General features: G+C 32.8%; 1 protein-coding gene across 1 annotated transcript; it reads left to right on the top strand.

Moving 5' to 3' along the window:
- Positions 1 to 3729: 3729 nt before the first annotated feature.
- Positions 3730 to 13163, top strand: LOC149373173 (uncharacterized). The gene is made up of 7 exons (XM_089597743.1): positions 3730 to 3831; positions 4823 to 4903; positions 5200 to 7302; positions 12076 to 12253; positions 12347 to 12612; positions 12697 to 13078; positions 13156 to 13163. Exons 1-7 carry the CDS (start codon positions 3730 to 3732, stop codon positions 13161 to 13163), a joined length of 3120 nt encoding a protein of 1039 aa, XP_089453869.1.
- The last annotated feature ends 1081 nt before the right edge of the window (positions 13164 to 14244 follow it).

Genomic DNA, 14244 nt, shown 5'->3' with positions numbered 1-14244 from the left:
TAAAAAGAAAACATGTCAAACCACAATTTTTGAAGTGTTGCAAAATTGCAGTCTGAATTACGTTACAAAAAACATTTTTTTTTTTTTTTTCATGTAATGTTAAGGGAATGTCTTAATTTCTTTGTTATTAACATTTTATTCAAAATCAAAAATTATAGTGAACGATTTTAATTTTGGAATAATCGTATTTTAACGATTTAGATTTTGATATGCTTCCTTATGAAACTTGATATTGATATGATTGATACTTTAAAGAAAATTATTATTAAAAAGTTGCGTTAATATTTAGATTTAATGGTGACAGGAAAACTAAAAACCACAATGCCTACACCGCTAAAAAAAGTTAGCTAATAAATCAGCTGATTTCTGATGCCAAATCGTCAGCTGATCTTTTGACTAAGCAAAAATGTAAGTTTCACGTGCTGAAAAACGTTCCAGTCCCATCAGTGAAAAAAATACTAGTCCGGAAAAAAATTATACTTTCAATTATCAAAAGTATGCGTTTAAGGTCATCAACAGTAGAATAAAAGAGGTAAATATCTCAATGTTTTAAAAAATTTCGATAGAAAAAATTATAAGTTCCATGCGCTGGAAAAAGTTTAAGTCCCATGTGTGCGGTAAAAAGTCTCTAAGAAATAGCATTAAATTAACGATCGTCAGAAAAATGTTTTGGGACATTTACAGTATATCAAGACAGATGACATTTAAGGAGTTTTGAAAATTTTTCAATTGCACAAATAAGTGTCACGCGATGAAAAAAGGTTAAAGTCCTGTCAGTGCCAAAAAATACAAGTTTTACTGGAAAAAAAAATTCAATTCTTATCACTCAAAAAAATACACTTCGAGACATTAACAACAGAATGAGACAGATAAATAATTCAATGTTTCGAATATTTTTGATTGAAAAAAATTTAAAATTCCATACATGAATCAAATATTATATAGTTCTATACAAGTTTCAATTACTTTGCTCTAGCATTGATTTATTTATGTGCTGCACTGACGAAAATTTAAGCAAGAATACGTGTATGAGAATGTAAACCATGAAATTTTGCTAAGACCTTTGTATTACCCGACTCATCAAGCTTTATGTAAGTCTAACTTCAATTGATGCAATTTGCTTTTTTACTTATGATTTGCTGAGAAAAAGGTATTGAAGAGTTATTATTAAATACACTATTTTCAACACTTACGGTTTGAGAGTTTCGGCACTCTTGAATAGCATCTGATGACAGAGTATCACTTGAAGTTTGTGATTTGGTAAATTTTAACCGTTTTTTCCGGTTACAAGCACGAAACGCTGCAGCCTGTGCAGATTCTGTCAAGTTACAAAAGATATTGTGACTATTAATAAATTTACAACAATCATTGTTGCACATTCAAGCATATATATATATATATATATCCTTACCTCCAAGGCTTACTATGAATGCTTTATAGAAAGAGCAACATTTATCACTGATTTTACAATTGGATTTACAAATCCTCCAATACACACGATACCTATGAGATTCGCAGTAATCTTCAAGGTTTCGTGGTTGAATATGATTTTTATCATGTTTATTAAAGAATATATCCTTGATAGAAATAACGTAGTCTTTAACCTTGTCATCACAGAAACGTACACTAGCAAATAATGGTGCAGTACAAACGTTCATTATGTATGTAAGAACATATCGTTACATGTGATATGAATTTACAATGACTTTCATTTTGAAGATTCACATAAATTACGTTTTTGAGATTTAGTAGATTTCTCCCTGAACTATACAGTAAAAAGAAAGTACCTGTCACTTGCAGTTTGCAGTTAGTATAAGTTTATTCGGATATGAAAATCAGATCTTTGAAACCGAAACGCACATTCAAGAATGCAAAGAAAACCGCTTCTATAATTGTAGGCACAATTTTTGTGGAATATTTGTGCTGTTTTATTCAATTTCCAGCAGATAGCGAATGAGAGTCAAATACTATATATAGTTTCTTATTTTTTGTTTAAGTATACAAACCTCGAGGGTATGTACACTGTGACCATATATTATGTAGTTATACGTACTTGTGTAAGCGAACACCACCATACACAATTATACTACTACGGCTGCTCGGTGTTCATTTCTTATGCGACACCATAGATATATAAGAAATAAAGACTGATCGTAGCCAGAGATATAAGAATATAGTGCGCTAGAGGCTGAATACAGCGATATGGTCAAAGAAAGAAATGGTCGCTGAGTGTCCTCTCTCTCTTTCTACCCGAGCACTGTGATTGGCTCCCGACAAGAATATGATCCGAAGGCTAAGACTAGGGCCTGGCCAGGCAAGCCTTACATCGATGCCAGGGCCTAGACAAGAATAAATGAAGAGTTTATCACATGGTGTAATGAGGTTGACCGCAGGCTATGATCAGGGCCTGGCCAGGGTATATGTATATATATATAAGAATATGTATGTGTATACATGCATCTACTGTACAGTAAACAGAGTTAACAGAGGAAACTATATAAAGAGTAAGTTAAGCGTAAGTTAAAAAATTATTTGTACTTGCAGATAAAGATAGTGAACATGCCTCTCTGAAGCTACTTCACTTTAATATAAAAAAAAAGTACTTGTGTTATATATAAGCATGTTATATTGATACTTACTGTAAAGTGTAAAGTTTATAGTGTATTTGTATATACTTATACATGTGTGTATGCATATATATGTCACAACTCCAAAGTTGTATACATATATATGTACTTCAATATCAGGGCCTGGCCATGCCCTTTTGATAACCTCATTACAGTACTGGCCAGGCCCTGCCCACGCTATGGCGCCACCTGGCCAGAGCCTGGTGTTCAGCTACGGCCGTCTAACGGCCATTTCTTGTTGGAGCGTTCCAAAAGCTAAAAATCGCAGGCGCGCGCCTAAAGTGCAGATTTGTTATCGGCTGATAGATTATTGGTGATTTGTGTCATGAGTCTGATATCATTAATGTGAAGAATTCTTTATAAACAAAAAGCATGGAGTTGAATGATAATCAGTCTATTGCTGTAGTACTTGTAAGCATTGGACATATTCTAACTACTAATGTTAGTGATAAAAGTCCTGAGAACTTTCGAAAAAATTTTTGCGTAAAATACATAAAATATATGTATATTGGTTTTATAAAGCTTCCTTCACAATATGTGTCCTCTTATAAGTTAGAGCAGTTCAGGCGCCCGCAATTTTAGCTTTTGGAACGCTCCAAAAGTGTGTGCCCTGCCTTTTGGAGTTCCCTCTTAAGTGCTAGTGCAATACTTTCCTCTAGTATCCAATCATGGAATACTACGTCACTCTGAAGTCGGTCTGGACACTCTAGACTGTGCCTGTAATCTGTGATGGATGTGATTCCTATGATACATCTGCTTTTATTCATAGAGATATAATAATACCTGTCCATCTCTCTCTAAACTCTGCCCTGATTGGCTACAGTACAGAGATTTAAATACATGATGTGAGTCTCGACCAATCAGAGCATAATTAGAGAGAGATAGACAGGTACCGAAACCTTTTTTCTCTCTCTGCTCCAGTGGACATGCCTCAGTCTCGCTTCCCTGCTCTATTTATTATATCTCTATGCTTTTATTTCATGTTAAACTCCTAACACCTACCTGTTGTCTTGTAAACAGTATTGCTAGAAAAGTTTTGAGATTAAACTTATTGCCATTCTTGTATTATTATTACAATTATTAATGTAAACTAAAAGACATCATGTCCAAGTATAAATTGTACCTGAATGATGGAGACCATGCTATAACTAAAAGAACAGCGCAACGTTATGGCTTAAAGGATGTAGGGGTGCAAACAGTAGAGGTATGCAAGTTAAAATGATTGAATATAAATACCTATTTTATATATATATCCTACTATGCTTATTACAATTATAAGCAAACAAATAAAAATGTTACTTGTGTTATTAAAGCCGATAGTATGTATATAAATGTGCTCAACTGAGAAACATTTATTAAAATAGTATTTATTGTCAACTGTGCTTTAAATTTTTAATTTATGCAGTTTATTGTCAGGTAAATGGAAATATATGTGAAGCAAACGTTCATTCATGACTCAAGATTATTAATATTAATATTGTGATTATGAAATTCAGATACCTTATACCATTTATAAAAAATGCATCGAGTCTGAACGTAATAATTTGTTTGGCCATCGACAACAGTTTTTAAAGTGTTAGTTTAAACCAGCAATCGCTTTATTCACCTTTCATATTTTTTCAAGGTAGTTCAGTTAGCACTTCATTAGCCAAGTTAACAATATAAATCACTCAAAAATAAGTATCTAACCGTGTAAGAAAACTACATATGGAGAATTATGTAAGAAATCATAGATTATCCTCATATGGTCTTATCAAAGATGTAAAAGTTTTGCTATTGATCCATAAAACATACAAATACACGAATAAAAATATTTGGTAAACAAAATAATGTACTTAATTATGTACTACGAGGATCCTTACGGATATTTTTTGGATTAGAAAAAAATAACTTCATATTTACAATTTAGACTTCGTAATAAAACACTCTTAGATTTAGTGGCAAAGTAGCGTTCATATTAAGAGAAAAAGGTTGTAGATGTCAATGGCCAGGCAAAAATATCAAAGTACTACTACAATGTACCGTTATTCCAACACAGGTGTGGCCTGTTCAGATTTTAGAGAACAAATATAGTAAGCTTTGTCCTTATTTGATATTAATTACTTTTCAAATAAGGCTGTGTACCAAAATATCTTGAACATTTTGACACATACTAAAATAACTGCAATTATTATGGTGTATTTATGTATTTACAGATTGAAACAGCACAAACGATTGTTACTGACCAAATTGAACCAATGGATTTTGACTATCAGTCAGCATCAATACACTCTACTGTTAGTACTTTTAAAATATTCTTTAGCTATGTAAGTTACTTAAGTTTAACTGAATTAAAGATAAAGAGCAATGTTCAATTATAATTGTATGTATAGGATTCCTATGAGCTTCAACGTTTTGTATGAATCATTTGTAATCCCAACAAACCCTTTCTAGTCTTTGTTATACCCACCTGACAAATCTCACCTGAGATCTCAGGTGCGATCTCCGGTGAGATTTATCAGGTGGGATATTTTTACTTTATGGAATACTAGTAAATGCATTGGTTTACATAATACGTATATGGTCTTTTTAGGATGGATTCGATAAATTAGATCAACAAGTTATTAACAATAGTGATGAAACTTGGGATGCTGATTACAGAGATCTGTTTGAAGATGTATTCAGAGACATTAAGACAGCTAAGTATCCCAAAAATTTGCAAGCTTTTCTTGATAGTCCTGATTTTTTAAATAGGATTACAACTCCTGTAAATAAAAGTAAGGGGGAAATATTTTGGATGGTTACAAAATTTAGTATGTTAAATGGTTTGTCTATGTCTGCTATTACAAATCTATTCAAGATGATCAATGCCATTTTTGAAGCCCCTGTTCTACCAGATTCCCGCTACATTACTGACAAGTTATTGAATCCTAAAACAGGAACGCAATACCATGCTGTTTGTCACAACTGTTCTAAATATTTTGGTGAGTTTAATGACATCGATAGATCAATTAAAATATGTGAAAACTGCAAGATAGAAATAGATCTACGCAATCCCAGTAACACTAGCTACTTTGTTCTAATTGATCCCACAACACAGATATCTGATTTAATTCACCATCATGAAACTTATTATAACTTTGTTGTAAAAGAACGCATGCACGAGAAAGGATTTTTGAAAGATGTTTATGATGGAAAAGCCTATAAGAATTTTGTACGGTCGCTACCAGATGATGAAAAACATAACTATGTCACTGCCGTATTTAACACTGATGGGGCATCAAAATTTAAATGCTCACAATACTCGATATGGCCTATCTTTTTAAAAATAAATGAAATACCTAGGGATGACAGAATGAATAACTTGGTTACTTGTGGGCTATTTTTTCATCGATGCAAACCAGATATGAGAATATTAATTCATAAATTTGTCGATCTTGTAAATGACATTACAGAAAAAGGTATCCCATGCATGATTTTAGCGGAAAAGAGCATTTTAAAGTTATATATACTCTCTTGTTGCGTTGATTCTGTGGCCCGTGCACCAATCCAAGGATTAAAGCAATTCAATGGATCTTATGGTTGTACGTGGTGCTTGCATCCTGGAAAATATGCAGCTGGAAGTATGCGATATCCAATTTTAAATTACCAGATTCCTGATCGCAACCCACAAGATACAGTAAAAGTAATGTTAAATTTACCTAGCGAAAGTACAATCATAAATGGTGTAAAGTATCCCTCGCCGTTGATAAACTTACCGTCGTTTGATATTATATGGGGATTTACTCCCGATTATTTACATTGCTGTTTAGAAGGCGTTGCTGAACAATTTTTAAAATATTTCTTATTACCTGTTAGTAAAGATAAAATGAAAGAGTTAGATGAAATAATGAGCAAAATAACTGTTCCTCAACAAGTTGCACGCTTATGTAGACCACTTAGTAGTGTAAATGATTGGAAGGCGAGAGAGTTTGAAAACTTTATATTGTATTATAGTGTTATAATTTTGTCACTTATTTTACCTAAACATAAATTAGATCATTGGATGTTATTTGTGCAAAGCTTGTATATAATTTTACAAGATAAGATTCATATTAATGAATTAAATAGGGCTGATGAAATGCTGCACGAGTTTGTTGGAAAAACAGAATCAATCTATGGCGAGAAAGCAATGACCTTTAATCTACACCAGATGCTTCATATGTGTAAAAGCATTTCATATCATGGACCAGCTTGGGCTAACTCAACATTTTGCTTTGAATCGGCAAATTTTTATCTTTTAAGAGCCATACAATGTTCAAAAGGTGTTACACAACAATTAGTTAGGTTTGTGAATATTAATCACAGCTTGCTGTCAATAGAATCGTGCGTCAGGCCACATGCATCAGATGCTATTGTTATATTTTGTGATGATATTCTCGCTATGAAAACTACATACATAAACAGAACTTCGGACATTGTTTACTTTGGCAAAGAAGACGAAGTTGAAATGCCTTTTACTCACAACTTAAATGTATCAAATCAAGCTAATGTTTATTATAAAATGGTCAAAACAAAATGTTTGTACGAGTCACATTTGAGAATTAAAAAGAGGTCTAACAACTCTTTTGCGAAATTAAAAAATGGCGAGTATATTCGAATAGTTGCTTTTATTGTAGATGATGAAAGACATTTAGAAGTAACGCTGTGCAATACTGTACATACAAGAAATTTTAATAAGTTGTATAAAGATATGAAAATTATAAGACAAATTGAAGACACAGATGCAGTAGTTCTTACACGAGACATCGACAGAATTTGCGTAGTCGTTAAAGTGTTGGATCTGATGTGTTTATGCCCGGTACCAAACATTTTACATTATTAATTACCCGAAAAACCTGCATCAAACCCATGTAGAATACTTTCTAAGAATAATCTTTATGAAGGCTATGATAAAAAAATAATTATAATTAAATTAATAACAATAACAAATTTTTTTTAATAACTGTTAGACTCATTACACCTGTTATAATGTAATATTTTTTAAGCATTAGAAGTTTAACAACATTAGCTTTAGTCAAGTATATCTCATTTATAAATTAGTAAACATTTTTCTCGAACGTAAGTCATCTTTTTTTTTATTTTTCATTTTTTTGCTGTTAACTTTTATTTAATGTTGTACACATGAATAAAAAATTGGTTTACGAAACACAGTTCCGTGTAATGACCGCTTGTTAATATTTATTTAAATAAAAATAATAGAATTATTAAACATAGTAGAAGTCACTTATTCGTTGTGTGATTAATTTATACAGGCCAAATACGCTGTTTAGCAAAGTATTTTAAAATATCAATTGCATAAATCTGCAGCAAAAGTTAAAACAGATTAAAGTTATAATGTTATTTTATCATCTATAAATTATACTAGTAATGTAAAATATAATTTAGAACAACGCACGCAGTACTAAATAAAGAAAATAGTTGTGTTGTATATGTATTTATAAGGTATTAATAATAGTAATAATAATAAAATAACTCACTACAATTAAGATTATAAAGATGAATGGGTATAAAATTACCAAGAAAATTAAAAGAAAAATGTAAGTGATACTGGTCAATGTAATGATGGTTTGTTTTATTATTTATTTAAATAAAAATAATAGAATTATTAATACGTAATCTGTGATATTGAACGATATTTGCATGTTCCTCTTTTATCATTCCAAAAAATTTCTTTAAATGTAATGGGACGTTTGTTTTAGATAAAAGTCTTATTTCTAAATAAGCAATCTAAAAATGGATCCAAAAAAATACAAGTACTATGACAACTGACTTTTACTAATAATAATTATTGTTCTGATACGATTTAACATGATTAAAAGATTAATAATTATACCTTTACCATAAACCCTTACTAGAGTTATATGTTTAAAAAATTGAAAAATAACCTCCGATGTTATACGTTTGTTGTAGCCGCCATATTAGACCATGTGTGTAGCCACTTATTTATGTATACCTCGGTTTTTAAGCCCTATTCTTTGATACCCATATCATAGGAGTCATAAGACTATACGTTATCCACCATTTTGTATTGACCATTATATTAAAAATGGCGTTTTGCTTATAGTTATTAGATATTGAACACTTTTATTCGACATTTGCTTCGGGAACACGTAAAAAAAAGTTTATTCACAAAAAATTTCATGTGCTATCCGCCATATTATATTTTTAATAACAACACACAGTTAATTATGAGAATATAGCAGCCTTAGGTTATGTCTATGCAAGGGTAGCTCTCATAAATTTAGTTAAATTCCTGCAAGTACAACAAAACTAATTAATGGATGCCGATGGTTTTTTTTTTTTTTTAATTTTCCAAGTCCCCATACATGTAAGGTTGAAAAAAAAAAAAAATACTTTCGAGACATATAGTTTAAATGAATAGAAATTGTTTGAAATAAAAAAGTAACTATCTCCTTGGAGAACTTTTTTCAAAAATCTCAGGTGAGATCTCAGGTGATTTCTCAGCTGAGTTTTTGGCATGAGATTTCACCTGAGAAATCACCTGAGATCTCAGATGAGATCTCACCTGATGATTGTAGGTAGGGGCGTGTAGAGCTAACCTCTCTCTCTTGTGTACACTACAAAATGGGGAAACTTTTCAGGGGTACTAGCGCGTGTAGAGCTTACCTCTCTCTCTCTCTCTCTCTCTTTGGTACGCTACTACAAAATGGAGAACTTTTCGAGGTACTAGCGCGTGTAGAGCTAACCTCTCTCTCTTTTGTACAATAATGCAAAATGGAAAACTTTTCGGGGTACTAGCACGTGTAGAGCTAACCTCTCTCTTTTGTACAATACTATAAAAGGGGAAACTTTTCAGAGGTACTGGCGCGTGTAAAGCTTACCTCTCTCTCTTTTGTACAATGATGCAAAATGAAAAACTTTTCAGGGTACGAGCGCGTGTAGAGCTTACCTCTCTTTCTTTTGCACAATAATGCAAAATGGAAAACTTTTCGGGGTACTAGCGCGTGTAGAGCTAACCTCTCTCTTTTGTACAATACTATAAAAGGGGAAACTTTTCAGAGGTACTGGCGCGTGTAAAGCTTACCTCTCTCTCTTTTGTACAATGATGCAAAATGGAAAACTTTTCAGGGTACTAGCGCGTGTATAGCTTACCTCTCTTTCTTTTGCACAATAATGCAAAATGGAAAACTTTTCGGGGTACTAGCGCGTGTAGAGCTAACCTCTCTCTTTTGTACAATACTATAAAAGGGGAAACTTTTCAGAGGTACTGGCGCGTGTAAAGCTTACCTCTCTCTCTTTTGTACAATGATGCAAAATGGAAAACTTTTCAGGGTACTAGCGCGTGTATAGCTTACCTCTCTTTCTTTTGCACAATAATGCAAAATGGAAAACTTTTCGGGGTACTAGCGCGTGTAGAGCTTACCTCTCTCTCTTTTGTACAATGATGCGAAATGGAAAACTTTTCAGGGTACTAGCGCGTGTAGAGCTTACCTCTCTTTCTTTTGCACAATAATGCAAAATGGAAAACTTTTCGGGGTACTAGCGCGTGTAGAGCTAACCTCTCTCTTTTGTACAATACTATAAAAGGGGAAACTTTTCAGAGGTACTGGCGCGTGTAAAGCTTACCTCTCTCTCTTTTGTACAATGATGCAAAATGAAAAACTTTTCAGGGTACGAGCGCGTGTAGAGCTTACCTCTCTTTCTTTTGCACAATAATGCAAAATGGAATACTTTTCGGGGTACTAGCACGTGTAGAGCTAACCTCTCTCTTTTGTACAATACTATAAAAGGGGAAACTTTTCAGAGGTACTGGCGCGTGTAAAGCTTACCTCTCTCTCTTTTGTACAATGATGCAAAATGGAAAACTTTTCAGGGTACGAGCGCGTGTAGAGCTTACTTCTCTTTCTTTTGCACAATAATGCAAAATGGAAAACTTTTCGGGGTACTAGTGCGTGTAGAGCTAACCTCTCTCTTTTGTACAATACTATAAAAGGGGAAACTTTTCAGAGGTACTAGCGCGTGTAAAGCTTACCTCTCTTTCTTTTGCACAATAATGCAAAATGGAAAACTTTTCGGGGTACTAGCGCGTGTAGAGCTTACCTTTCTTTCTTTTGCACAATAATGCAAAATGGAAAACTTTTCGGGGTACTAGCGCGTGTAGAGCTTACCTCTCTCCCTTTTGTACAATGATGCGAAATGGAAAACTTTTCAGGGTACTAGCGCGTGTAGAGCTTACCTCTCTTTCTTTTGCACAATAATGCAAAATGGAAAACTTTTCGGGGTACTAGCGCGTGTAGAGCTAACCTCTCTCTTTTGTACAATACTATAAAAGGGGAAACTTTTCAGAGGTACTGGCGCGTGTAAAGCTTACCTCTCTCTCTTTTGTGCACTACAAAATAAGAAACTTGTCAGGGGTACTAGCGCGTGTAAAGCTTACCTCTCTCTCTTTTGTGCACTACAAAATAAGAAACTTGTCAGGGGTACTAGCGCGTGTAAAGCTTACCTCTCTTTCTTTTGTACAATGATGCAAAATGGAAAACTTTTCAGGGTACTAGCGCGTGTAGAGCTTACCTCTCTTTCTTTTGCACAATAATGCAAAATGGAAAACTTTTCGGGGTACTAGCGCGTGTAGAGCTAACCTCTATCTTTTGTACAATACTATATAAGGGGAAACTTTTCTGGGGTACTAGCGCGTGTAGAGCTTACCTCTTTCTCTTTTGTGCACTACAAAATAAGAAACTTTTCAGGGGTACTAGCACGTGTAGAGCTTACCTCTCTCTCTCTCTCTTTGATACACTACTACAAAATGGAAAACTTTTCAGGGTACTAGCGCGTAAAGAGCTAACCTCTCTCTCTTTTGTTCAATAGTATGAAACGGGAAACTTTTCAGAGGTACTGGCGCGTACAAAGCTAACCTTCTCTTTTTGGAAGAATATACTTCACTAAGGCAAACTTTATCAAGATATACTGCCACGTGGAGAGCAGCCCTTCTCTCTTTAATCTTTTGTGCCACGAATTCGTTACTTCGTCTTGTCATTCAAAAAGAAAGTCCTGTGGACTACTCCTAAGTGAAAGTTATTGTCATAGTTATGGAAAGCGCTGCTTTTGCAGTGTTGAGCTCAGTCGCTTGCTTCATCCAGTCCTATTCACATCGTTTTGTGGTGCTGTGAAGTTTAAGTAACACAGTCTCTCGAAAGTGCTGCATTTTGTCATTAAAGTGAATCTTTGTATTGGCAAAAGTGGTCAGTTTTTATTGTTACGATACGATGGGAAATTCTGCGACTAAGGTAATTACAAGCCGTTTGGTTTTGCTGCTAGCTTTTCCGATACTTTCAAAATGTTTAACAAAATTACATTAAATGTGTTTGTAAGCCTATTATATACAGCTTACGATTTTTGATTACATACGTGTACGGGAAAATAATTATGTATATTTTTGGTTAATATTTCTGTATGATTTTTCCAGTCTGGTGGTCTCGACAAAAAGTCTTATTTTAAACGTCAACATAAAGCGTTACACGTCGCAGTTGAATGTGGGAACTACAAAGTACTTAAGTTACTTATGAAAGCTGGTCACGACGTCAACTCTGCAGATGAGTACGGCCACACTCCTTTGATGACGAGTTTGATCCAAATCTGTTTAGGTAAAATAAATGGAAATTTTATATAATTTTAGTATGATATTTATTAATGTTAATCGGTACGGATGTTTTGTATTTACATTACGTGACTTACAGATGGTAAAAAAGAATTGAAGAAGAAAGATCTTAAAATCCCTAAGATCTTATTGAAGTCAGGAGCAAAAGTCAAGATTGCGGACAAGAAAGGCATGACCAGCTTGCACTACGCAGCTTATGTTTCGTCACCAAAATTAATCAAATTGTCACTGAAATATAAAGGAGCTTCGTCGATCAATAAGCTGGACAGTTTTAATGCTAGTCCGTTACATTATGTGACGAGATCGATGAAGCTACACTTTGTGAAAAACACGTTAAGTAAAAAGGTAATTTTTTATTTCAATAATAACTGTCATTCAAAATTTTCCATGCATGAAAATTTTAATGAAAAAATTTTTTTATCCTTGCAGTCGTCTGGCAAACCCAAGTTGTTTGAGCCTACGGCGGAAAATCAGATGGAATGCATGAGACTACTCATCGCACGTGGAGCAGATGTTAACCACAAAAACAAGTGTGGCATAAATGTATTCCACGATGTTTTTGAAAATTCCAAATTATGGGAATTTATACAATATTTGCTGGATCAAGAATATGTGGTCGATTATCAAGACAAAAGATTAATAAGATTGATGAAATTGGGACACGGTATGCCGAATATAGATATATTGCTGAGACATACTGCCGTGTGTAAAAATGCACCAAAAGGTGGTAAAAGAATCAAGCGATTTGATATCACAAAGTTACACGAAGATTGTCAAAAATACTATGAACAGTGTCTAATAGAAATCGAGTGTATGAAGAAATTTTTTAAGATCAAGGCAAAATTATTATGTAAAATATTAATGGGTGATGCAAAAATTAACAACAAGACTCGTAGATTATTCAAAATAGCCACTACTGTAGATGTTCGTCAGTGTTTTCCAATTTACGGTGATTTCTTAATAAACAGATTGAAAAAAATTGTAAAAAAATAGAAAGTGAACAAATTACAATCTTAAATTTTATTAGCTAACAAAATAATTAGTTTCATAAGGCGGTATTTCAACTGTTTAGTATATTGCATGAAATAGTCAGAGCCAATCTCACTGTGATTTGATTGACTAGTAATTTAAGTGTAATGTATTAGCCGTACGTTTCTAAAATTACATTTGTAAGAATTTGTAAATATATTAGAAGAGTTTCGTAGTTTTTAAAATAATAAAAATTGTTTAAAAAAAAGAAAGTTTTGTATTATTTATTTATTCAAAATTTTTTTTTTCTATAATAAGGATAATCATAATTACTATTATTATTATTATACACCCAGCAAATAGCTGCTTTTCCACACTTTTCTGGCCACAATATTGTTAATAAAACTTTGGTGACCTTGAAAAGTTTCAATCACAAAAGATAAATTTTACTATACCTACTTATCACTCAAGTAAAGCATTCTTTTAAAAAATAATAGAAATTTGATATAATTTTTAAGTTGCAAGTACCCTCAGTAAAACAGTAATTAGATTTATTTTGACTCAATAAAATCTTTGTTTATAAAATGATTTGTAGTATTGAAAAAAAAATTAATTGAATTAGATTATTATACATAATCATGAATCAGTACTTTCCTGAAAATTTTTTTTTTTAATGGACAATTCATCAAACTTTGGTTATAAGGTTATGTTTCACTTAAACGTGGAATAGAGTAAAACTTCAAGTATTTTCAGCTACTTTTATTATTTTTGAGCGTGAAAAAAATACAAATAGTAACAAAAGTAAGACAAATATAAGCTTATCTATTGTGGCAATAAATATTGAAAGGATTACAATAGAAAAAGGTGTCAGTATAGCATACAAATATTAGAATAAGGCTTGATCGATTAGTGGATGATAGTCATTTAATGCAGTACAACACGCAGTTAATACCAATTTTTTAAGAGTATTGTTATTTATTGAGTAATGTTGCACTAATAAGCATTTTT

This window comes from Copidosoma floridanum, unplaced genomic scaffold, assembly GCF_036245765.1.
Source record: "Copidosoma floridanum isolate Cflo_tuat_1 unplaced genomic scaffold, Cflo_Japanese_pri ptg000035l, whole genome shotgun sequence".
NCBI classification, from domain to species: Eukaryota; Metazoa; Arthropoda; class Insecta; order Hymenoptera; family Encyrtidae; genus Copidosoma; species Copidosoma floridanum.
Note: the sequence above shows the minus strand (reverse complement) of the source record. Positions and strands in the feature narration are given on the sequence as shown.